Here is a 24,310-nt window from a genome sequence, read left to right as displayed (position 1 = left end):
TCCTGTAGCCCATCTGCTTCAAGGTTCAAAGTGTTATACATTCAGAGATGCTCTCCTGGATACTTTGGAAGTAACAAGTAGTTATTTGAGTTATTTCTGTCTTCCTATCAGCTCAAAGCATTCTGTCGATTCTCGTTTTCACTTACTATAGTTTCTCTTTTTGGACCATTCTCTCTAGAGATAGTTGTGTGGGGAAACCTCAGCAGATCAGTAGTTTCTGAAATACTTAGTCCACCACGGCTGGTACCAACAACCAGGAGTGCCTCCAAAATTTTTTCATAGGGGTGGCCGTATGGGGGCTACTAAAAATATTGCGGTGGCACACCACCAAAATTTTTCTGCCGCCCCTGCCAATCACCAAGGTCCCTTAAATCTTCTTACTTCATCATTCTGATGCTCAGTTTGAGCTTCAGCAGGTTATCTTGACCATGCTGAGTTAATGCTATATGATTGGCTGAATACATATTTGCATTAACAAGCAGCTGACCATATAAAGAGGCTGGTGAGTGCATAGCTGCACCGCAAAGTCTAAAAACTATTGCTAATTTACATTTAAGCTTTTTTCTTATCTTTTTATTTAATATTGTGTATGTAATAATGTGTATAGCTCTTCCGGCCTGGAGCTATACCTACAGTCTTTGAAAATGAATTACAAAAAGACATGGCTGTATCATTAAAAAAAAAAAAAGAGTAAATGTTAGTATCTCACAAATTCATGTGGAATAGCCCCATGTTCTGCTTTACAGCCACGCTAAATCGTATTGGTACAATGTTGCCCCCTTGTGGTGGCAATTTTAATTAAGGTTTGAAGAGGAATCTTACGTATTGCTTCATTAGGGGGTGGTAAGTAAAAAGGGCTTGGATTGGGAAGCACAGATTTATAATAGGAGGAAATTAAGATACAGACTTGTTGACTTCATCATTAGACTCACAAGCAGTGGTAAAAATCTGCCACTGACTGAGTGTGCATATTGGTTTCATGTCCAACTGGTCACACACCGTGGGCCTACGTGGGTGAGCTAAAAGGATTAATAAACCCACGAAAAGTGACAAAATGATCATGACAAAAAAAATGGCAAGGACCAACCATGGTCTCCTCCCTTCACTGTGCACAGAGTAATTTCACTTCCTTTTGTCTCTTTGCTTTTCATCTTTTCCCATCTCCCCACCATTAATGGGGGTGCTACAGCAAAGTGTGCGCATGTGACAGAGATGCAGAAAGAGTATGTCTGCCCTAAATGCCCCTGGCACCTTCTCTGAATTTAGAAAGGAGCCCATCAATCTCTGTGTCCAGCTGCACTGGTGCTACAGTAACAGTATCCAGTGTACTTGTGTGCCAAATGTAAATGTGCGTGAGTGTGGGTGTGTGCGTGTCCTGAAGGTACCTTCTGCTAAAGATAATGGGCTGTATGTTTTATCATATATATATATATACACACACACACACACTCCCTTTCTCTTGGCTCATTTTTTATCTCCATCCCTTCCTTAGGCTCCTACACTTTCTTCACATTTGCTACAGAAAATCCTGTGATGTTTCACTTTCTGACTGACGCGCTATGCAGTGAAGACTTTGCCCTGGGCAGTGTCTCAACTTACATCTTAGATATTCCTGTAGGATGCACCACAGCCAAAGACAGGGCTTAAAAGTGTGTGTGTGAGAGCGAGAGATACCCTTTATCTCCCTACCTGACTTAATGCAGGAGATGAATCCAAGCAGAATTTTAAAAAGTATTAATTTAGCCCGTCTGCTCTCTCCTCCTTCTTGACAACAAGCTCTTAATCATATTAATGTTTTTTTTTGTCAGTTAAAAAGAAAAAACTAGTAGTTTTCAAGTTGTCACAGATCATTTACTCCACCCCCAACAATGTGCATAATCTAAAAAATTAACCAAAACAAAAAAAAAGCCTCTTATGGCATAAATATAAATAAACATGGGTTGTAGTTGCAGTTCACAAGGACTCAGAGATTTGTTATAAACATACATGTGCACAAAGGCTTCTGCACAAACAGCCTCGTCATCAGCATGACTTGTTCACACAGGGTTTTAGGAGCTGGTGTAACAGACAGGAATTTACCTTCAGGATTCATCACAAGAGGCAGCCTCCAACAAGACTGAAAGAGAGCCAAAGTAGCAAATGGTAAAGTGCGAGCAGGCAGCACTGAGCTTCAGGCTCCAAGAGTGGGGAGAGCTAAATTATAATTTCAAACATTACTTTCTTTTTTGTCGCCTTCCTCTTCTCAGTTTTTCTCAAGCACAGTCCCTCCTTCCCTCTTCTACATCTTACCTCTACAGCCTCAAGTTGGATTCATTGCTGTGCGTCAGCATATTGTGTGTTGCAAGGATGACTTGTGAGGCAGGAGGAATTGATGCAACTCTCATATGCTAAACGGGGCAGTCATTTGCAGGCAATGCCAATCACTCAGGACTGTGAGTGTACCAGCTTGTATTTGCCTCTTTGGCTTCTTTGTTTATAGGTCTGACGTGCTTTAGGCAGAAGGCCTTTTTGTTTTTAATTAGTCTGCTCAGAAAATATCAGAAATGTTTTGCATGTTGTCACTCAAAGCTGAGGTGACAGATATGCTGGTTTCACTCATATGCATAATAAGCTGCTTTCCATTAAGAAAGCCATGTGAGAGTTTGAATATGTATAGGTTTCAGAGTTTTGCAGTGTGCTACAGTATTGCAATCAGTGCTAGACTTTCAAACAAATGCACAAATGATAAAGAGTTTTATCATTTAATTAAATTCAGTCACCATTTAAGTCTTCAGCTTTAGTAGGTAGAGTTCTGTAAAAGCAGCAGCGTCTAGGGTTCAAAAATAAAGCTAATAGGGAACTAGCTCGGAGGGTTGCGTGAGGTTGGCTCTGAAAGCGAAAGACAAGACTTTCACAATAAAATGCTCACCTTCATGGCACAAAGATGTTTACAGCCTTGTATAGGAAAAATAAACTTTGGGTCTCTGTGGCTAATTTCCAATCTATCTGACAACTTTCTCAACCTTTTAAACTCTAATAAGATTTAAAGTGCTGCTTGATGTGAAAGGTGGGTCCAGTCATGTTCAGTGTGTAGATTCAAAACAATAGTCTATAAACCGGTGGAAGACATCAGAGTGGTTGTGTCCATATTTTATATGCAGGTTGTCTCTGAAATTCACCAGCTGGTGCCTCCATTGTTTTTCCAACAGACTGAATAAGTCTCCAAAGACATGCCAGCAGCTCTGTGAGGCTCCACTGAAGCACGGTGGTGCTTTAAGCTAAATCAAATGTGCTAATAATGACACTTGCTGAGACTACTAGCAGAGGTGTACCACATTCAAAGTAAAGATTTAGTGTGTTATACTAAGTGCAGTTGAAGCCAGAGTTATAGTTTTGTTTGTTTCTAATTAGTTAATCCCCCAAGATTCTGGAAACACTCCTTGGAGATCTTTGTCTATACTGACATGATAACACCACACAGACCTGCACATCCACAATGTGAATCTGCTACACTACACCCAAAGGCGCTTTACTGGATTGGGATCTTTTGACTCTGGAGGACAGTTGAGTATACTGAACTCATTGCCATGTTCAAGAAACCAGCTTCAGATGTTTTGTGCTTTGTGACATGGCGTGTTCTCCTACTGGAAAACGTGGACACACTGTGGTTGTAAAGGTTTGGATGCGGTCAGCAAGAATACTCAGGTAGGCTGTGGTGTTGAAATAATGCTCAGCTGATTTTAATGGGCCCAAAGTGTGCAAAGAAAATATCCCCCACATCACCAGCACAACCACCAGCCTGAACCAATGATAAAAGACAGAAAGGGTCTGTGCTTTCCATGTTGTTTATACCAAATTCAGACCCTACCACCCAACAAAACCACTGTAGCAACAATTCAGACTCATCAGACCAACCAACGTTTGCAAGGTTCAACATGCTGTGCGTTCACAGTGCTCTCCTGCATAGTTTGGTTGAAATGAGTTCCTGTTGCCTTCCTTTTAGCTTCAAGTAGTCTGATCATTCTTCTCTGATCCACGACTACATCAAGAAATTTCCACCCAGATAACTGGACAGTTTCTTTTTTTAGGCCATTCTAAGTAATCCCTGGAGACAGTTGTGTGGATGACATTTAAATCACGTTTTCCTCATTCTGATGCTCAGTTTGAACTTTCAACCATGTCTACATGCCTAAAGGGATTGAATTGTTGACATGTGATTGGTTGATTACATATTTACATGTAACAAGCAAATGATTAGATGGTGTGGAGGTTAACATTGTCACTTCACAACAAGAAGGTTGTGAGTTTGAATCCAGTCTGTGGATACTTTGATTAGGTATACCCAATAAAGTGGCTCTATTAAATAGTGGTGGTCGTATTGTTTTGCAAACCACAAATGCCGTTGCATAATTTCAATGGCACCGGGCCCAATGACGTATCACATTAAAATGTAAGGACACAACTTATTACTTCTACAATACCACTGTCTTTCAGGTTCTAGGAGTTTAAACAGCATATCAATAATTCTGACTGATGATTAAAAAAATAATTAAAAGAGAATCTGTCCGTATATTTAAATCTTTTCAGCCCAACATGTGTTATTAATGTTTATTTTAAACCACTGGGAGCTGTGTGCTGTTTATGCAGCGCACTCAGGTGAAATATTTTTTGCAACAGCACTGGAGAATAATCTGTCATATAGAAGTCAAGCAGTTCATGCAGTTTGTATAACATAATATAAAATTTACTTTATAACCTTTAAACTTTGCCGTTTGAACCAAACTTTCCAAGTTTACTTTTACCTTTTCAAACCAAAACGCGTGAACAGTTCATATGAGACAGGTGTGCTGAAAACCATGCCAATAAGGTCAGGCTGGTTCAATGATAATCATTTTAGAGTACTTATCAAACACTATTACACACACCATATATCCCTTTATATGATCTGTGAATGGACTTCACTGAGAAGGATGTACACTTTGTCCTTGGTTTAATGGCACCGTAGTTTGATAGAATTGCAGCTGCCGGCATCGTAATGTGTCTGATGTATCATATTCTCTCCTCTCGCTCTCTGCACAGTGGGACAGCGGTTTCTGTGCTTAAAGTCATCACCGTGACTTCACTGGGGGTTCATTGAAAAGAGATGACCCATGGACCTTTCAAGGGTGTGATTTGAGAGCAAATAGTATTCAAGCTTTTCATTATAACTCATGTCTTCTATAAACATTCATGACATGATTCACAGGCAAACTGAAATATGCTACTGGAAATGAGCAATTTTACCAGCATACATTGAGTATTTTCCCTTTTTTGGCATCTGTTTCTTCTGCATTGCCATTCACGCCAATACCATCTGGGAGAAACTATTTTCTAACCGTCCCAAATAAGTAAAACATCTGAAAGTTTCGCTGATTGTTTTGTTTGAAGCAAAAGTATATATTTATAATACCAAATTGGTAGAAATATATTTTCTACTATAATCTTGAAAGGTTAGTAGGCACAGCATGCTTTTGCAGTTTAGGGGTCTGCAGTGAAATGGAAAGAAAGCTGTGCCATTTTCTGCACTGTTATCTGTACTCAGTGGTGGTATTTAGCCTGACAAGCCCTTCTTTAAAAGCAAATGATCCTTTATACATATTCATGATTCCTGCGGAGTATCCTTCTCATGACCTCTAAATTGCTAACTCATCTGGAGACACAAGCGGACACAGATCCTTGATCAGAGTAAGATGTGCCGCCTTAGAGCGGCAGAGCCAACAAATGTCTATTTTTTTCAATCAGATCCAATTACCTCTTTCTTGGCTGGCAAAGCAGAGGTATGGAAATAAGGACAAAGGGCAGGGATGCGTGAGACAGGGCAGAAATATATCCAGAGAGGGGGAAAATAAAGTAATGAAGATGTTAAGGGAAAGTGGGAGAGAGTAAAAGCAAGTAAAGGCAATATCAAAAGGAGGAAAGGAGCTAGGAGAGAACAAATGAGGTAAGTTATGTAAGCTGGGTGAGGATAAAACAAAGGGATAGAGCAGCAGAAGTGAAGAGTGATAACAGCGTGTACAATTTCAATGATATAATGTTAATCAAAGCGCCATCACAAATTTAACGACTTATAAAATGAAAGGAGAATCAATAGAGAGACAATTGGGTTTAAAAGGATGATGATTAACCCGAGTGATAGATGACCTGCTGTCTGTTGATCATGTTGGCTGTCTTTTTTAAATCATGTGCGCGTCCCGGGCTACAAATGCAGTTCTTTCAGCAAAGCGGTGGAGCTTGCCAAGAACACTAGTGTACTCCAACTCAGTCTTTTATCTTCAACAGAACACGAGGGGAGAGTTGACTCAACCAAGGAGCTGCTGTAAAAATAATTTAATCTGTAAGAACAGTATAGGCATGCATTGAAAGTACACAAGGACCACTGGGTATGCTGGAAATTGATGGTAACTGTGACACTAATTATGTAGGGGGAGGGATTTAACAATATGCACCCTTTGGAGGGGATTACAATTACTCATAGAAAGGTGGAAATGTTAAAATCACCCCACATCTCTTGGGAAATAAATCCAGTTTCTTGGTGGTAGTAAAACTAAAATGTCAGCCTTGTTTTAAAATGGTAAGTGGACTGCATTTTTATGAAGCTTTTCTAGTCTTACTGACCACTCAAAACAGCATTAAAGTGGTGGGACTAAATGAAAAAGTCATTGGTACAAAATTTTATGGCAATCCATCCTATAACTGCTGAGATCCTTCAGTCTGGTTGAGTCTACTTGATCTTAAAGAAAAAGGGGGAAAGACCATAACCTTGTGACATGTGAAATTTAATGTATTCAAATTTCAGCATCACAGAGGCCCAGGAAGCTGGGCTTCTGTGAAAATTAACCCCAAAGCTGCTTGCGCTTGCAAGCAAGCATGTTGCACGGCAGCTCTGTCACCACTGCGGTGTGTTAAAGGTATAGTCAGTCATTTTTAGAGGTTATTTGATAGAAAATTTCAATTTTACTCATAAATATGCATTTATTAATGGATAATTACATCTTCCAAAAACTGACAAAATCTTGTCTTCTTCACTTCAAGCCTCATCTGAACTGAAGTTGTGACTTCAGTTCAGATGAGTTGGGACAAAAATGTGCATAAACATGCTCATTTAATCCCAATATTGTTGCAATTATCTATAACCTTTACATGTGACCCGCCATCTCCAGACAGCTGAGCCAGCTAAACCACAACAGCTGGTTTTAAGATAGCTATCTTAGGCTTGAGTCTCCTAAAAATCACTCTTTGCCACTGACAGTCATTTGGATTACATTCTCACATTGTATGTTCATTTGCGAAGTTTCCAACAACGTCAGATCCACTTCAAACGAAGTTTCACTAAGGCTGACTAACAGAGGCTAACTTCAGCTAACAGAGGCTAGCAGCAGAGCTTATCCTCAACAACTCACCTCAGTATCACTATCATTGCATAGAAGTGAGCTTCTCAGACACATCGACTTGTAACAGACTATTTTCACAAAGATTTACCACGTAAAGCAGAGTAAATAGATCTGGACGTCAGGAGTATTCTCTTCAATAATGACTGCAATTCTTCTATTTGCAAATAATCACACCAACAGTTATCACATTCACTGCTATTTTCTCTCTTCATTAAAATGAAACAACCATAAAAATTATAGCTATATGCTCACTTACATTATATTATTTGTAAGTGAGCAAATTCAATCTCAGCAGGGAATCAAAAAGTTATTTCCCACACTGTATCCAGACATATGGAAGAGAAATGTGCATAAAACAATGAAATAAAACACAATAACAACATTGGAATTTGAAATTTGAAATGTAAGAAATCAGGTGGGAAAGGTCCCTGGTGGTTATTGCCCTACGTTACCTTTGATTCACCACTTGAACTTAAACACACCGATTAACATTTGTCATGAGTGATTTTTTAAACGAACTCATAAACAGAACCCAGTCAGAGGCACTGTAGGGCAGCTTTTCAAAGTAAAAGAAACCTAGAGCATTATACATAGATTCATGCTAACTTTTACTGTCTTGTTTTGAAAAATAAAATACCTGAGGTAACCTCATAGCTAGTTACAGCCACTGTGTGTGGATCCTGCCTCAGGGCAGCATGGTGGTGTAGTGGTTAGCATTATTGCCATACAGCAAGAAGGTCTGGATTTGGATCTCTTGGCCTCGGGGCCTTTCTGTGTGGAGTCTGCATGTTCTCCCTGTACCAATGTGGGTGTTTTACCTTCCTCCCAGTTCAAAGACATGCATGTTAGGCTCTTTTATTACTCGTTAAATGTAAACGATAGGTAGATAAAGCATAAAATAAAGTGTACAGTATCTGTGAAAAAGTAAATGTGGGTGGTAGAGAAAAGCACAAAAATATTCCAGCCCATTTCATTAAGTTTATGTAACAAAACTACTTGACGGGGGGTTTGACAAAGAGAATAAGAGACAATTGTCTTGTAACCAAGCCAACTGTGGTGAATATTGTTTGGCAGTTTTGTTTTCATGAGACTAGGCTGATTTTTAAGCAGGCCTGGCTAGAAACACAAATGTATAAACAACACCGAGCTGTCTTTTGTGTGATACACATACATGTTAACCAGCTCGATCCCAAAGCAAACAGGCACATGAAAGCTTTTTCTCCTGTACAGCGTGGATCCTGCAGGGAACTTTGAGGCAGGCAAATTCTAGCACACCTATTATGATTTGAAGGAGCACTAAAATGTCTTCGTCTCAGGCTGGCAGTGTCACAGCCACTCCACATGTGTGCTTGTCACGAAGTGACAAGATTAAAACGAATTCAAATTTCAAGCAGTTTTCAGGGCCTCAAACTCTGTAGAGGGGATGAAAGGCGTGTATCCAGAAAATAAATGTAAAGGAGGGCTAATTCTAATGAAAGTTTGTGTGGTTTTGCTCCACATCTCTTACATTTTTCTAGCGCAACACTGAGGGAAAAAAGGTGGGAGGTCACTCGCTGTGCTGTAAATTGACTGAGGAGACTTTAAAACAATGAATCAACTGAAATGAGAGCAACACCTTTAAGACACTGACGCTCCTAAATAAAAGTAAGAGGGGAAATATGGTTTTTTGTGACAGATCTCTCTGAGGTTTTGGCAGAATTTTTCATCTCAGCATTGTGTAGGAGTTATAACTCAACTCACTTTTTTCTGTCTCTTCTCATGTGTCAGATTGCGTTAGTTTGCATGCCTCTGCACGTACATTTTGTTCCATTACAAATAAGTCACAAAAAAAGTAACTCTAATGCTGCGTATGTTCTCTATCAGAGCATTTCCTTATCTGCTGGTGTCGGAGGGTTTTATCCCTGCTGAGGAGAGCAACAGACGGAGGTGATGCTGAATGAATGCAATATGCTGCAGCTCCTGTATGTTGATATTATCTGTCAGGTATCATTACTTTTACACTGGAAACTTGGCGCTAAAGGAAATCAGCTGTGCAGCCATCTGTGTGAGCCTCCAACGATCTTCTTGTTGCTTCACAATGCAGCATAAAACTTAAACGAACGCTCTGTGATTAAATGTTTCAGTCACAGTTCGAAGTCTATGCAGACACAAATAGATGTGATAAAACAACAAGACAACAGCATAACTGTTGACTGTTACAGTATGTCTTGCTGTAATGTTTAGTCTTCAGCTGCTGGCGTTGCTGAAAAGAAAATGTGCTTCTTTGTGTTTAATATTTGCTTTCAGTAGCTGTTCGTTCGAATACAAGCGAGCGAATGCGCGCGTATATATTTAGGCACATGCTTCTCTTTCGTAAACAACACAGTTGACAACTTGACACGCGCACAGATGCTATGAAATGTTTCAGAGTCGCGCCGAATGTGGGTTTAAGTTCCAAACTGACATTAGTGCGGATATGTGGGTCCCTCTCCCTTCAAATTTATGCTCATCTCCGAGTAAGATCTAACACATCTCCCAACGCAGGGAGAAAACTTTCCGACATCCTTGACATACAACTCAGTCCCCGCTGTTTTGGACTGACAAAGCAGCACTACTGTGACAGAACAAGCGAGCGAGCTAATACGTGCCAGTCAGTTAGGCTGGATAGCGGGAGACGAGTGATTGCACTGCTGATGGAGGTAATTTTGCACAGGGAGGGGGTGCTGATAAATAACAGAATACAAATGCTTTGTGATTGATAAATACTCTGTGACAGCCCTTTGTGTCTGCGGAAAGAAGGCCGCTCTAAAGCAGTGAATGACAACAAAAGCTGCTGCTGTGAAACTTTTCACAGGACGAGCCACACAGAGAAACATGTCCGCCAAAACCCGAGCAGATGAACAGCAAAATTTTTTTTCCAGGAATCTTTAACCATTTGAGGTGGACAGTCTACATAATGCAGCTTTTTGATGTTTAAGGAACTGCATTTATTCACTTTCTGTACTGCTTAACGACTTAAATTGGTCTCATGTTTTGAAAATGAATGCAAAGCTATAGCCAGCTAAGACACAGCTAAGCTGTGCTAACCAGCTAGACAGTCATGATTAAAAACTGACATCAGGATGTAATGAAATCATCTCGTGACACCACAGACTAGCCAATCAGTGGCATGCAGTCTTTTGACATCACATTTTCTGAGCCGAGTAGGTACTAGTGAAAAAAGACTAATACGGTCCTACCACAGCACTGGAAGACATCTGTGCACACTGTGGAGATAGGAGGCCACAGGAGGGAAAGGAGGCTGAATGACACATCGACAGAGTGTGCAAAAGTCTTGAGCCTCCTCCTAATTCTTTGAAAATGTTGCCAAAAATTGCCAAGAAAACGGGAAACGGGTGCAGACATTAACTAGAACATGCACACAAACACAGTATGTAAGACAAAAACAGAGCTTGTGTTCACAGTGTTTTTCCATCCAGGTATGCTTTTACTGCTTTGGCAGTGTGTTTGGGATCATTGTCACGCTGAAAAATGAAGCTGTTGCCAATCAGATGCATTCCAGATGGCATTGCATGGCAGAACAGAATCTGATGGCACTTTTCTGCGTTCATAATTCCATCAATTTTGACAAGCTCTTCAAAACCACTGGTTGAAATGCAGCCCCAAACCACAACAGAGCCTCCACTGTGTTTTACAGATTGCTGTAGACACTCACTGTTGTCTGTCGCTCTCCTGACCTCCTCTGTACTTATTAACGATGATCTGAACCAAAAGTTTCAAATTGGGATTCATCTAGATAGGAGGGCTGCCACTTCTTCTTATGTCATCCACTTGTCCAGTTTCCAAAAACGTATAAGGACACCCTGCACACCCTGCAGAGGCATGCATAGTTTCTGACCAATGACTCTTTGGGAATCACTTGTTGGAACACAAATATGATTTTATGTCTGTCAAACTGTGTTATCTTTGGCATTTTTATTAGATTTAACTAAATAAATGGAAACAAATTATATTCTTTGTGACAGGCTGCTAGTAACAAATTGTGTAAAGATTTCAGATGGATTCTTTGCGAAGTTATCTGTCATGTATAAGTATAACAGTGGTTCATCCCTTGAGTTAAGTGCCTTTTTTATTTTTATTCTTCAGCGATCTATAGATCAGTGATACGTGGCTTAACAAATAAACAAACATTACTTTGATAATGGTCAGGTTGAAGGATTGGATAATAGCGGCTACACTAAAAAATGTTTGTAGGTTTACGAGAATTTCATCTCTAAAAGGAAACTGGCAATACTTTTTAATTTTATTTGTTGCTTCCCTTATATTGAACAAATATGACAAATACTTGAATTTAGCTCTTGATAAGCTAGCAAACGAGCATTTTTCACTTAAGCAAAGGCAGCCTGTGATCTGCCTGAGATCGAAAATAAACGCTCTGCTGTCAGTCAGTCTCGCTTTCCACCATGTAAATAAAATACTACTTCAAGTTAAACATAAAACTGCTCTGAAATGTCACACTGTCATTTTTCAAGTTTTTTATTTCCAACAAAACTACTATAATAATTACTGAGGTGGTGCCAGTCGGGCGGTTAGCTGTTTCCTCCTGTTTCCAGTTGAGCTAAGCTCACTAAGGAGCACAGTCCAAAAGGCCAAGTGCATTTCAATAAACAACCAAGTAATGCTGTCTGGGAATTGGTAAGCAAGAAAATGTCATTTGGCCCAGGTGGATTCCTATCTGTCTGGCTTATGGCATTTGGGCTCCTCTGTGCAGAAACCAATTTCCAAATCTGATTTCTTTAGCAAATACTGAAGCTATAAAAGCAAAACACTTATATAGGAGTTCCAGCTATGAGTGGATATGGACCTTACTTTTTTTGCCTTTTTCTCCTAATGTTCCCATCTCTCTGGTTTACACTGTGGAAGAAATGAACAGCAATAAAGGTAGCAGTTTCTTACAGAGCAAATTTGTAGCACCAAATAAATAATATCTTCACACAGATAGTGCAAGCATTCTAAAAACAGATATTTTCACTGTGGCCCCCTCGTCTCAAGCCTGCCTCAAAGCATCAGTCAGGCCAGCTCCGGCTGTTTAACTGACATCCTAAAAAGACCCGCTTCAAATCATCGCACCCAGAGAGGAAGGCGGGGAGAGAGATCTGAAGAGAGCGCCAGAATAAAATGAGAGAAAACAGACAGAGGGGCCTAATGAAAAAGTAGAGAGGGAAAAATGGTGGAAGATTTCTATGCAGTGATGTCCTTGTGACACGGTAAATGACAGGGTGCATGAATTTTGCAAGCATCAGCAGCTTGCTCTGACAAGGGCATCTTAGCTCTTGTGTAATACTCCCAGGGTCTTTGAGGTGTGGCTTTCAGACATCTACAAGACCAAGTGATCACAGGGGGGTGGGGCAGTGAGGAGTAGCCTGCAGAGAATACACTAGCTCCCTGGGAAAAGGACATTAGAAGAGTGGTAAAGATGCAGAAGAAGTAGGGATGGAGGTTTCACTCAGCAGGCCAGCACATGTACTGCAGTATCAGTAACAGTTACCATAGTAATCACGCTGGGGGGATGGCTGCAGTGTGATCACTGTGAAAAATGAGTCAGTATTAGTGGCACAATGATGACATCTAGTGGTTGTCTGGGACTGTCAGGGCACTACGTTACCCGAAGTATAGGTGTTTGTCTTCAGGTCGTTTTTGTGTGAGCTGCAGTTTCGGAGATATTTGCTGCAGTTCACCGTCTTTTGATTATAACGGAGCAGAAATCATTCTTTCCATACATCTTTAACCAGTTGCTCAGAAGATACAAAGCTTGTGCCACACTTCAGCAACCACATCTCTGTGCAATAGCCATGACAAGAGGGTCAGGCTGACACAGGAGGTGAAAACTAATGGTTTCAAGCTTGGGTAAACTATCATGTTAGCTTGCTGCAGTCTTCTTTTAGTTAGTGAGAGCCATTTGTACTCACCCAAAATATCTAAGGAAGGCTTCCAGCACCTTGTTGAATCATTGCCACAAAGAATTGAGGCGGCTCCAAAGAGATCCAACCCTGAACTAGCAAGGTGTACCTAATAAAATGACAAATGAGTCTATTTCCATTTTTTTAATCTCTACTAAATATAATCTCTGCAGCTTCCCTTACTGCCTTGAGAGTGCAGCCCTGAAGTATGAAGTTTTGTATCTCAGTAAAGAAATTTTTAGTTTTTTAGTTCATTTTTCCAAATATTGAGGCTACGTTTAGATCTGCCAGCCATCAGTGGGTCTAATCCACTAAGCAGCCTTGGCAGCTTTTCCACCAGAGAAAAGCTAAAGAAGTTTTACCAACTCTCAGAAAAACTTGATGGGCCTTGAAGCAACCTTAAGCTCTGGCGTACTCCCTCTCTCTCTCACACACACACAGGAAGAGAGAAAAAGGATAAACATGTAGGCAGAGGGATTCATTCAGGGTTTTTGATCAAAGTGGGGATTCTGAACCCAGACACACCCTGACAATTTAAATTCAAGAATTGCGAGATAGCCCCAAACAGTCCACTGTTCAGCTGTACTAAACACATGACAGTGCACTGCTGATTTTAACCATCAGGCTGACTTATTTAATGTAATCTTCCATAAGCACATAACATGAAGTAAATGACAGGATAAAGATTGCAGACTTTCAAAACTGTAGCTGGACACCTTTGCTGGACATTTTTTTTCAGTAAATCACTATATTTAGTTTCTCAGTGGTGCTTCAACAAACAAGCAAAGACTTTTATTTACTTTTACAAACCCATAGTTCTAGTTTTGCTAGACATAATGGTCAAATCAAAAAAGTTTATCATAATGAATAAATCATCATCATTTGCAGCTAATAAACTTAAAAATAAAAAGCCACTGGTATTTCTTTTAAAATATTCTGTATCACTTCATCAGAGTTTACATACAGACGTTTTCATTGCTGTGACAAACTAAGTCTGCTTCATGATTCAGTAGCTCGTAGAACCGCCTTTATCAGCAACAATTTGAAGTAACTGTTGTCTGTATGAGTTTATCGATCACAATCACATCATTGTGGAGGAATTTTGGCACATTCTTCCTTAAGTGCTGCTTCTCTTCGTTGACGTTTCTTGGCCTTCATTTATGCACAGCTCTCTAAGGTCAGCACTTTAACTGCAAGGTGTCCAGCTTCTGTGGCTGCAAAACAAACTAGTGCTGTGCAATACTGCAGATGTTGCTATGATCTGATATGAGGTAACTACAGGGCCAGTAATGCAGATACCGATACTGATACCGAACTTATAGAAGGCAGCTTGTGTAGGGGAGTGTCATGATTTTTAAGATGAATTATCATCAATTTGCAAATTCTGAACACATTTTAATGAACAATGAATCACTGTGATTTTACTTTCCATGATAATTAGTTAATATAGCAAACGAACCATTCAACTTTTCATGAATGATGAAACTTGGGTCAACTTCTGTTGTTTAAATCTCAATTATCACATAAAGCTTCAGACATTTTTCACAGTGCAATGAACTTAGGGGATAGAAACAAAGTACCAATACCATCATGCTAGTCTCGATCCAGTACCAGTGTTGATGTCAATACTATCGATATTTAGATTGATCTGCCCAGCTCTAAAACAAACCCAAATCATCAGCCTCCACCACCGTGACTGACAGTTTGTATGGGATGTTTGAGCTGATGTTCTGTGTTTGGGGTTCACCATCATGTTTGCTGTGCATTATGGACAAACATCTCCACTTTGGCCTTGTTTGCTTCAGAAGTCGTGCTGTTTATTCAGATGCTTTCTGCTTGCATCCCTTCCAAACAACCTAAACTTGCTCAGTCTTTTTTCTAATCGTACTCTCATGAACTTTAACATTTAACATCCTAACTGAGGCCTGTAGACTCTCAGATTAAGCTTTTGAGTTTTCTGCATTTTCTGTTACATTTTCAAAATGTAAGGCAAGGCAAGGCAAGGCAAGTTTATTTGTATAGCACAATTCAACAACAAGGTGATTCAAAGTGCTTTACAGAGACATTAGAAACAAGAACAAATAAAAAGCATGATTTAAAATTGATTAAAACAAGCAAATAAACTAACTAACTAATTAACAAACAAACAAACAAACAACAGTATATAAAATCAAAACAGATAAAATCAGAACAGTAGATAAAATCAGTAGTTAAATGTAAGTTTTGAAATTTAAGCTTAAAGTGTGGATTTGGTGCTTTATTCAAATGCAGCTGAGAACAGGTGAGTCTTCAACCTGGATTTAAATAAACTGAGTGTTTCAGCTGATCTGAGGCTTTCTGGGAGTTTGTTCCAGATATATGGAGCATAAAAGCTGAATGCAGCTTCTCCGTGTCTGGTTCTGACTCTGGGAACTGATAAAAGACCGGATCCAGATGACCTGAGGGATCTGGATGGTTCATACTGGGTCAGGAGGTCATTGATGTATTTTGGTCCTAAACCATTCAGAGCTTTATAGGCCAGCATCAGAACTTTAAAGTCTATCCTCTGACGGACAGGCAGCCAGTGTAAGGACCTCAGAGCTGGACTGATGTGGTCCACTTTTTTGGTCTTAGTGAGACTCGAGCAGCAGAGTTCTGAATGAGCTGTAGTTGTCTGACTGATTTTTTAGGTAGACCTGTAAAGATGCTGTTACAGTAATCAAGCCTACTAAAGATGAATGCATGGACTAGTTTTTCCAGGTCCTGTTGAGACATCAGATCTTTTATCCTTGATATATTCTTGAGGTGATAGTAAGCTGACTTTGTTATTGTCTTAATGTGTTTTTCTAAGTTTAGGTCTGCATCCATCACTACACCCAAATTTCTCGCCTGGTTTGTGGTTTTTAGATGTATAGATTGAAGTTCTCTGGTGACCTGTAATCGTTTTTCTTTGGCGCCAAAGACTATTACCTCAGTTTTGTTTTTGTTTAGCTGGAGAAAATTGTGGCACAACCAGTCATTGATTTCCTCAATGCATTTACCAAGAGCCTGTACAGGGCCTCGGTCTCCTGGTGACATTGTGATATATATTTGTGTGTCATCTGCATAGCTGTGATAGTTTATTTTGTTGTTGTTTATAATCTGTGCCAGTGGGAGCATGTAAATGTTAAACAGAAGGGGTCCCAAGATGGAACCTTTGGGAACTCCACATGTGATACTTGTCTGCTCAGATGTGAAGTTACCTATTGATACAAAGTATTTCCTGTTTTCTACGTATGTTTTGAACCAGTTTAGTACAGTTCCTGAAAGACCTGTCCAGTTCTCCAGTCGTTTGAGTAATATGTTGTGGTCAACTGTATCAAATGCTGCACTGAGATCCAGTAAAACTAGGACTGACATTTTTCCACTGTCTGTATTCAGACATATGTCATTAAACACTTTGGTCAGAGCAGTTTCAGTGCTGTGGTTCTGTCTAAAACCTGACTGGAAGGCATCGTAGCAATTATTCTGTTTTAAGAAGTAACTGAGCTGTTGAGAAACTGCTTTTTCAATGATCTTACTTAAAAACGGGAGATTTGAGATCGGCCTGTAGTTGTTCATTTGTGTCTTGTCAAGATTGTCCTTTTTCAGTATAGGTTTGATTACAGCAGTTTTTAGTGATTCTGGAAACACACCTGATAATAAAGAAAAGTTGACGATCTGTAACAGGTCTGACTCTAAAGTCTTTGAGACCTTTTTGAAAAAACTTGTTGGCAGGACATCTAAACAGCAGGAGGAGGAGTTCAGTTGACCTAAGATGTCCTCCAGGTCTTTGCTGTTAATAGGTTGAAACTGTTTCATGGTGTTTAAACAGTTTTTTGGTGGACACAGTACATATCCTGGATCTGCTGTTGATGTACCAATTGCTTGTCTAATTTTTTGGATTTTTTCAGTGAAGAATTTGGCAAAGTCATTGCAGGCCATGGTCGAATGAAGTTCAGCTGCCACTGACACAGGAGGGTTTGTTAGCCTGTCAACTGTAGAAAATAAGACCCGAGCATTATGGCTGTTTTTAGTGATGATGTCAGAGAAGTAGGACCTCCTTGCATTCCTCAGTTGTAAATTATAATTGTGAAGTTTCTCTTTATAAATGTCATAATGTAAACTTATATCATATTTAAAGATTAAATAAAATAAGGTTTTCTCATCAAATAAAAACCACATGTTGTGGCAGAGCTAATATAAGACTGGAAACTGACTGTATGTAGTGATAAAAATAAAAACAATGGAAGTTCATTCTTACATTAGCGTCATTTTGATTCTGAATAAATACTGACTTGCTCTTCTTCAGGCAAGCAGTGCCATAACGTTCGATCAGCTTCCATCTGTTTGCAATTCACCTCCACATCTGTTAAGATAAAAAGGCTTCGGAAAATCAAACAACAGTGTGGAACTCCCTATAAAGCAACGATTTCATGCATGTACTGAATTATATCAATAGTGGCTGTGTAGTGTGATCCTTCTGTTTTTACATCATTAAAAAAGACAAACAAAAAAACAAAAACCACAGACTTCAGACCACCAGGCCCTTCTTTGATCTTTCTCTCCGTTTCTTAACAGTCTTCTGGCTGCTGCACCTCTTCTTCTTTGCTTCTACTTCTGGGTCAAAATCAGAGTCACTGTCACCGTTTGGTCGCCTTCCCAATGTCTCCTCCTCCTCCTCTTCTTCTTCTTCCTCCTCTTCTGTCGAGTCAAAGGATAAATCACTACCTGACTGCTTGTCCTCGCTCCCCTCATCACCGGAGCCTGTTTTCTTTAACTTCTGTACCTTTGATTTGATTCCTCTGGGCCTGTCCGTGCTTCTCCTTTTACTTTTCGGCTTCATTGATCTCTCCCTCTGAACCTTCTGTTTTACTTTCACACTGTCAAACTCAGAGTTCACGTCTCTCTTTTTCTTGTTCCTCTTAGCATCATTTGCCCTTTTATCCATCTGCTGAAGTCCAGAGCTGGACGTGTGGTAACGCTGGACGTGACTTTTCAAGCTCACGTTGTGGTTGAAGCACATGTCACAGAGCTGACACTTGTACGGCCGCTCCCCGGTGTGCAGACGCATGTGGGACTTCAGGTGGCTCGTCTGGTTGAAGCCACGCTGGCACACCGAACACTTGTACGGTTTCAGTCCTGTGTGCACAACGGAGTGCCTCCTGAGACGATGTATGTCCTTGAAGTCAATCCCACAGACTCCACATTTGAACTCCCTCGAGACTCTGTGCTTTGCCAGGTGGCTCCGGCGTTCTTTACTGGTGGCGAATGTCTTTGGACAGTCGGGACATTTAAAGGGATCTTTTTTATCCTGGTGGGTCAGCTCGTGCCTAAATTTGTCCGCCCTGGTTTTGAAGGTGACATAGCAATACTTGCAAGGATGCTCGTACGTTTCGTCGTGGATTTCGCTATGATTTCTTAGAGCAATCTCAGAAACGCACCTTTTCCCGCAGATATTGCAGGAGTAGGGTTTTATTTTGTGCTCGCATGTGTGAGGCTTCAGGATGAGGAAAAAACGTCCGCACTCTGTGCACAGCTCATTAATTTCGAGGCCACCCGGGGATTCAAAATCTTCCTCTTCGCCTTCATCCTCGGTTTCCTCCTCAGACTCCTTTGTGAGCTCGTCAGCCACCAAAAGTTCCTCCGTGGGATTCCAGTCCCCATCTGAACTCATCCCACCTCTATTGCCTTCCTCTTCGTCGTCTGAAGGATCGCTTTTTTCATCGCTAAAAGTGACGGCCTCAGACAAAGCCACAGCGCCGGCGTTGTCGTCTCTTAGCGCTGACTGTGAATGACAAGAATGGCAACGTAGCATTTGGGAAACTTTTTCAAGCCTGTACAGCAAAGAGTTTTCATGAAAAATGACTAAGACAGAGGTGCAAGCAAAGGACAAAGTATCATTTCTATAAGTGCTTTTTTTAAAACTGCAATTCAGCAAAAGCGCGGGCAAAGACACAAAAAGCAGAAAACAGATACTTTTTTGTTCCAAATGGAATAATAGAGACGCAGAATTTGCATCTTTCTGAGAGAATTATTACTTCTGAGAGCCAAACAAATTAAACGCATGTATGACTCTCAATCCAAAAAAAAGTAGCTTGATTAAATTGTGAAGTGATGTGAGATCTTAAGAGTTGCTATTTGCACCATCACTTCTGAAGAAACTCCCAGAAACTAAGTGGGAAGCTCCTATCATGACTACGTGAAGCTGGCTCCAAAAGTGAGTCAATCCCTGTCATGTCTTAAGTTAAAATACCCGGCTTTAGAGAATTCAAAATAATTTTACAGACTGCTACCAAAACGGTTTTGATCTCTATGGATAGTTTTCTCGTTTACAACATCTGCAAGTGGGAGAATTTTTTATAACTAATCCGTGTGAATAGTAAGGGTTAGGGGCGTGGCCACTTTGATTGAGTGTGCTGACACAGGCAGCTGTAAACCCGTTGGTGTCTGCAGCGGCGTCACATCTGCTAATTGGAGTCACTGTGTTAGTGGTCTTGCGTGTTCCTTTTGGGGCGCCTGCTACATCCTGCTGTATAGTATAACCCATCCAAGAAGTCTGTACTTCAGAGTGAAACACAACTATTGTTTTTGGTTACATTATAATTCAAAATTGCATCCATTTTGAAAGACAGGTAGGCTGCTCTAGTCAGCTGTTTGAATACACTTTTTTTGAAAGACTGCTTTCTGCTAGCTAAAATAAGCATCTCAATTCATATCATTAAGCATTACCAATGCAATCCCAACCATAATGCGTGACATTACGGCGGATACAGCTATCTTTTAGTCTATATATATTTAATGAAATATGTCATATTAAACTTTTTATGAGTCAAGTCCAGTTAGGAATCATAAAATAAACACATTGCAAACTTCTCTGATGACCAAGTTTTCTTTAGTAGACAGTAAATCAGGTTAAACCTACCAGCTGGGTCTCTGGGGTTCCCTCTGTGCCTCTTGTCAGGCGTCCATCTTCAGCGGCAGGGAGAGGGGCACTGACCTGACCATTCCGCTTGTTTTTGTAGTCGCACTTATGGCATCGTTGTTTCAAGATGATGAGCTCCCCATAGGTTACTTTCACTGCCTGGAGTTTGTCTCCACATGTTGGGCACTTTTGGCCAAACACCTTCAGGAGGCAATTTTCATTCACCATGTATTTGTCGTTCTGAAGTGCAGGCCTGAAACACAAGAATACAAACAGTCAGACGCGTCATGATGTCACATCTTCAAACATGCTCAGAAATGTGGAACTTACAATTCCTGGTTCGAATCTGTGTCTGGAGTTTCAGGAGTGAGAGCATCTGAAACATTGTGGGGGACAGGCTTGAATACAACACTTTGTCACACTTTAGATTTTTAATGGTGTGATATGGACACTTTCTTACCTCTCAAGGGGCATTCTGTTATTTCAGGGGAACAAGTAGAGCTCTTACATAATTCTAGGTCATCACACTGACTATCTGCATCTGTGGTGGTAACAGGTTCCTACACAAAAATCACAAAAAAACACAAAAGCTTTCAGTCAAACAAAGCCACAAACAGTTAACAAGCATGCGTTTTTTGTCTATACCCATCAATGTATGGATTTCAAAGTAAAATTGCTCTTCAAGTGACTCATTTCAACAACCAAAAAAATTTAGCCTGTCATTGATGAAATAGCAATAATAAAACACAAAACAAAAATTTATGTGAAAAAAAAAATCAAATTGCAGATAACAGAAATATTGAAATATGATAAACTTGTCTTAAAATAGCCACGCTTAGAATTGCAATTCAAACACCGTGTAAAGCCATTAAAAATAGTTAATATGTCACTTAATATACTTTAGATCAACAGTATTCATATACGCAATTTCGGATAGCTTTTGATGTTGTTGATCTTTAGTAAAATTAGTCTGTGGAAGCAAATCTTTCCTTCTAATAGATGGATAGTGGAAAAAGTAAAGTCTCTTTACTTTGAAATACAAAATCAAACTGACTTATTGATTGATATTGACTGAGTAACTCGATAAGGGTGTGTACTGTGGATCTAAAATAAAATTAGTCTGTGGAAACAGGACGCTCACCTGTAATGGCTGTTCACGACTTAAAATCTTAATTAAAAAAATAAATCAGCTTTCATTATTTATGTTTAATTTTGAAATGAATTCATTTTCTATAGTATTTTGGCATTTATGCCAGACTAAACGTGTGGTGTGGGCTAACATAGAAATCACATTCATTTGAAAGTCGCTTTTATTTTGTAAACACGTCTCAGTTTCTCTTTCCGTAATACACAGTATATAGGTATAACGCAAAGCAACGTGGAAGCTGGCTTGTAGTGATGGGATTTCCGGCTCTGTTTAGAGATCCGGCTCTTTCGGTTCGGCTCACTAAAAAGAGCCGGCTCTTTCGGCTCCGAACCGGCTCTTCAGGTTGTTTTGTTGCTTTAATTAATTTATTATTAACAATAATGTAAAATTATGCACAAAAGGAATTACTAACGTAAAAACAAGTGGTTTTATTTATATATGTTTATATATAAATATATGCGGTGGCCCCTAGAGACAAAACACGTACAAACTCCAAAACACATTTCTAGCATGAACTGAACTTCCAAAGCAGAGCTACTAGATCACTTAAATTACACAATTGAAAGCATGTGTGTATTGTTTGTGTATTTATACACAGGCACTCATATATATATTCAAATAATTTTAAAAAAAGTTCATTTACCTGTTATTACCACACACCAAATCCGGTCGTTGGTACTTGCTGGCTTGTGTAGCCACAAGATAACAAAGGCTCAACACTGCGCCCAGCATCCTGGAGCACTTCTGTTGTCTTTTGTACGTGTTTTGAGTTTTTATATGCTTCTGAGTTTTTACGTGTTTCGGAGTTTGTACGTGTTTTTACGTGTTTTGGAGTTTTTACGTGTTTTGGAGTTTGTACGTGTTTTTACGTGTTTTGGAGTTTGTACATGCTTCAGAGTTTGTACGTGATTTGAAGTTTGTATGTGCTTTGTCTCTAGGGGCCACCGTAAATATACTTTTATTTATTCACTCCACATAAAATGTAATAAATAAATCATATAATACAAAAATCAACTATTCACATTTCAAGTTTTAACTATTTAAATTTTCAGCTTTTTCCTTTCACAAATTTAAAGTGAAAAGAACACAAAACACTGCAAACCACAACACAATTAAATATAAATTATAATATGAAAACTAAAAGAACATGCATATTCTCTGTCATATGGACCTGCATGAATAAACTTTCTCAATCCTTTATCATCTGCAACCGAAAATAGTTGTGGATGATTACTATACCTTTCTAATGTTGTTGTCCCTGCCTCTCTTTCTCTCTCTCTCTGGCTCTGTTCCTGTGCTACTGAGTGTAACTACCGCCCCTCCCCCCTCTGCCCAGCGTAAAGCACAAGGCCCGCGTGCAGAGTGAAGCGGAAAAAAAGTGCGAGAGAGAGGCTGAGAGAAAGAAAAGAAAAAAAAAAACCACGTGACGGCTCGCGATAAGGAACCGGCTCGCGTCGTTCACGTCAAAGAGTCGGTTCTAAGAGCCATTTCGTTCGCGAACGACCCATCACTACTGGCTTGGGAGCAGTTTTTTAAAGATCCGGTGAAGTCCAGCAACAGGTGATCCCTCAGCTGACTTACCTCATCCTGTGGGCTCTCCACGGGTTCCTCTGGCTCTGTGTTGACCCACAGTGAGGGGACAGCACCGGGCTTCAGCTGCACCGAGCCACTCAGAGCGAAGCTCACGAAGCAGTCATCTGTGAAGTGTTCACTGCAAATAGTGATATCAGTCCAGGACGATTCTTTTAGTCGCTGCTTGTTGACTTCGAACAGAAACAGGACCCACTCCAGTCTCCTCTCCGGGTCCTCTGGTAGCCTGAACCGCTGCACATTGTGTCGCCACGAATCACAACCAACGACGGAGCACATGCTGGGCTACAGATGTGACCCTCCAGTTGTAGAAGTGGTCGGACAGCGTTACGTTTTAACGCTCGCCTGCTGTAGCTGCCACATTTTAACATAAACAACAATGGCAGGCTAATGGCTAAGTAAGCGAATGTTGTGCTAACAGAACTGGCGTGGCTCTCTGGCTGGGTTCGCTTGGTTTGGCGACAAGCGTATCCCGGCTTAACAAGTAGATGACGCTGGCATTTCTCGTCACTTAGGTAGAAAACTTGCACAGCTCCACAAATTAAAAATTAAAAAGACTAAAACCAACACTGAAACTATTAAAAAAAAAACTAAAGTAAAACTAGACATTTTCAAACAATCAAAGCTATATTAAAATCAAGAAATGATTTTTTTTTTTAAAGTAATCAGAAAATAGAAAACTATACTATAATAACTGGTATTTAAAAAGTAATCAGAAAATAGAAAACTATACTATAATAACTGGTATTTAAAAAGTAATCAGAAAATAGAAAACTATAATAACTGGTATGGTGGCCTTTAACACAGTTGTTACACAGCATTTCTAATATGGGTATTAAAACACTGGATATTTCCAGTGTAAAAGCACATGTGGAAAACAGTCTGGTCCTGTGTGCTACTGTTACATGCCCCAGGAGGATAGCTTTTTCTTTGTGAAATAATGCCTTCTCTGTCCTGATTGGGTGCTGCTGCTTGAATCAAGTCAATCAGCAATCGGCAGATCCCTATATAACGTTTGTGAAGCTGTGTTTCTGGGCCTTCTGGCCATTTTCACTGCCATACATGTGCAGGCTCACATGCCTTTGATTTGTATTTTTAGCCTTATGTGACTTTGTTCAGACTGCCTGTAGGGGAGAATTGCTTTTGTAACGTAATCCCTTGTTTTCTACTGTTTATGTGCTGGTTAGGTTGGCTATCTTTGTATATTTTGTTTTCTTTGGCATTGGGCAAGTTCCTTTTATTTTCTGTTAGGGATGTTTTGTTTGTTATGTTGGCGTTAGCTCTCCCTTGAGTTAAATGTCAG

General features: G+C 40.0%; 1 protein-coding gene across 1 annotated transcript; it reads right to left on the bottom strand.

Moving 5' to 3' along the window:
* Positions 1–13,959: 13,959 nt before the first annotated feature.
* On the bottom strand, positions 13,960–23,775 carry LOC146553638 (uncharacterized). Its single transcript, XM_085255113.1, has 5 exons — positions 22,999–23,775; positions 20,731–20,830; positions 20,601–20,646; positions 20,271–20,523; positions 13,960–19,133 (listed from the first exon to the last, which is right to left on the bottom strand). Exons 1-5 carry the CDS (start codon positions 23,284–23,286, stop codon positions 17,880–17,882), a joined length of 1,941 nt encoding a protein of 646 aa, XP_085111239.1. The 5' UTR covers positions 23,287–23,775; the 3' UTR covers positions 13,960–17,879.
* Positions 23,776–24,310: the final 535 nt, after the last annotated feature.

This window comes from Mchenga conophoros, linkage group LG18 (assembly GCF_057382185.1).
Source record: "Mchenga conophoros isolate Kocher_MC1m ecotype Shallow Benthic linkage group LG18, M_conophoros_male_GT1.1, whole genome shotgun sequence".
Lineage (NCBI taxonomy): Eukaryota > Metazoa > Chordata > Actinopteri > Cichliformes > Cichlidae > Mchenga > Mchenga conophoros.
The sequence above is the reverse complement of the archived record's forward strand: the minus strand, read 5'-3'. Positions and strand labels throughout refer to the sequence as shown.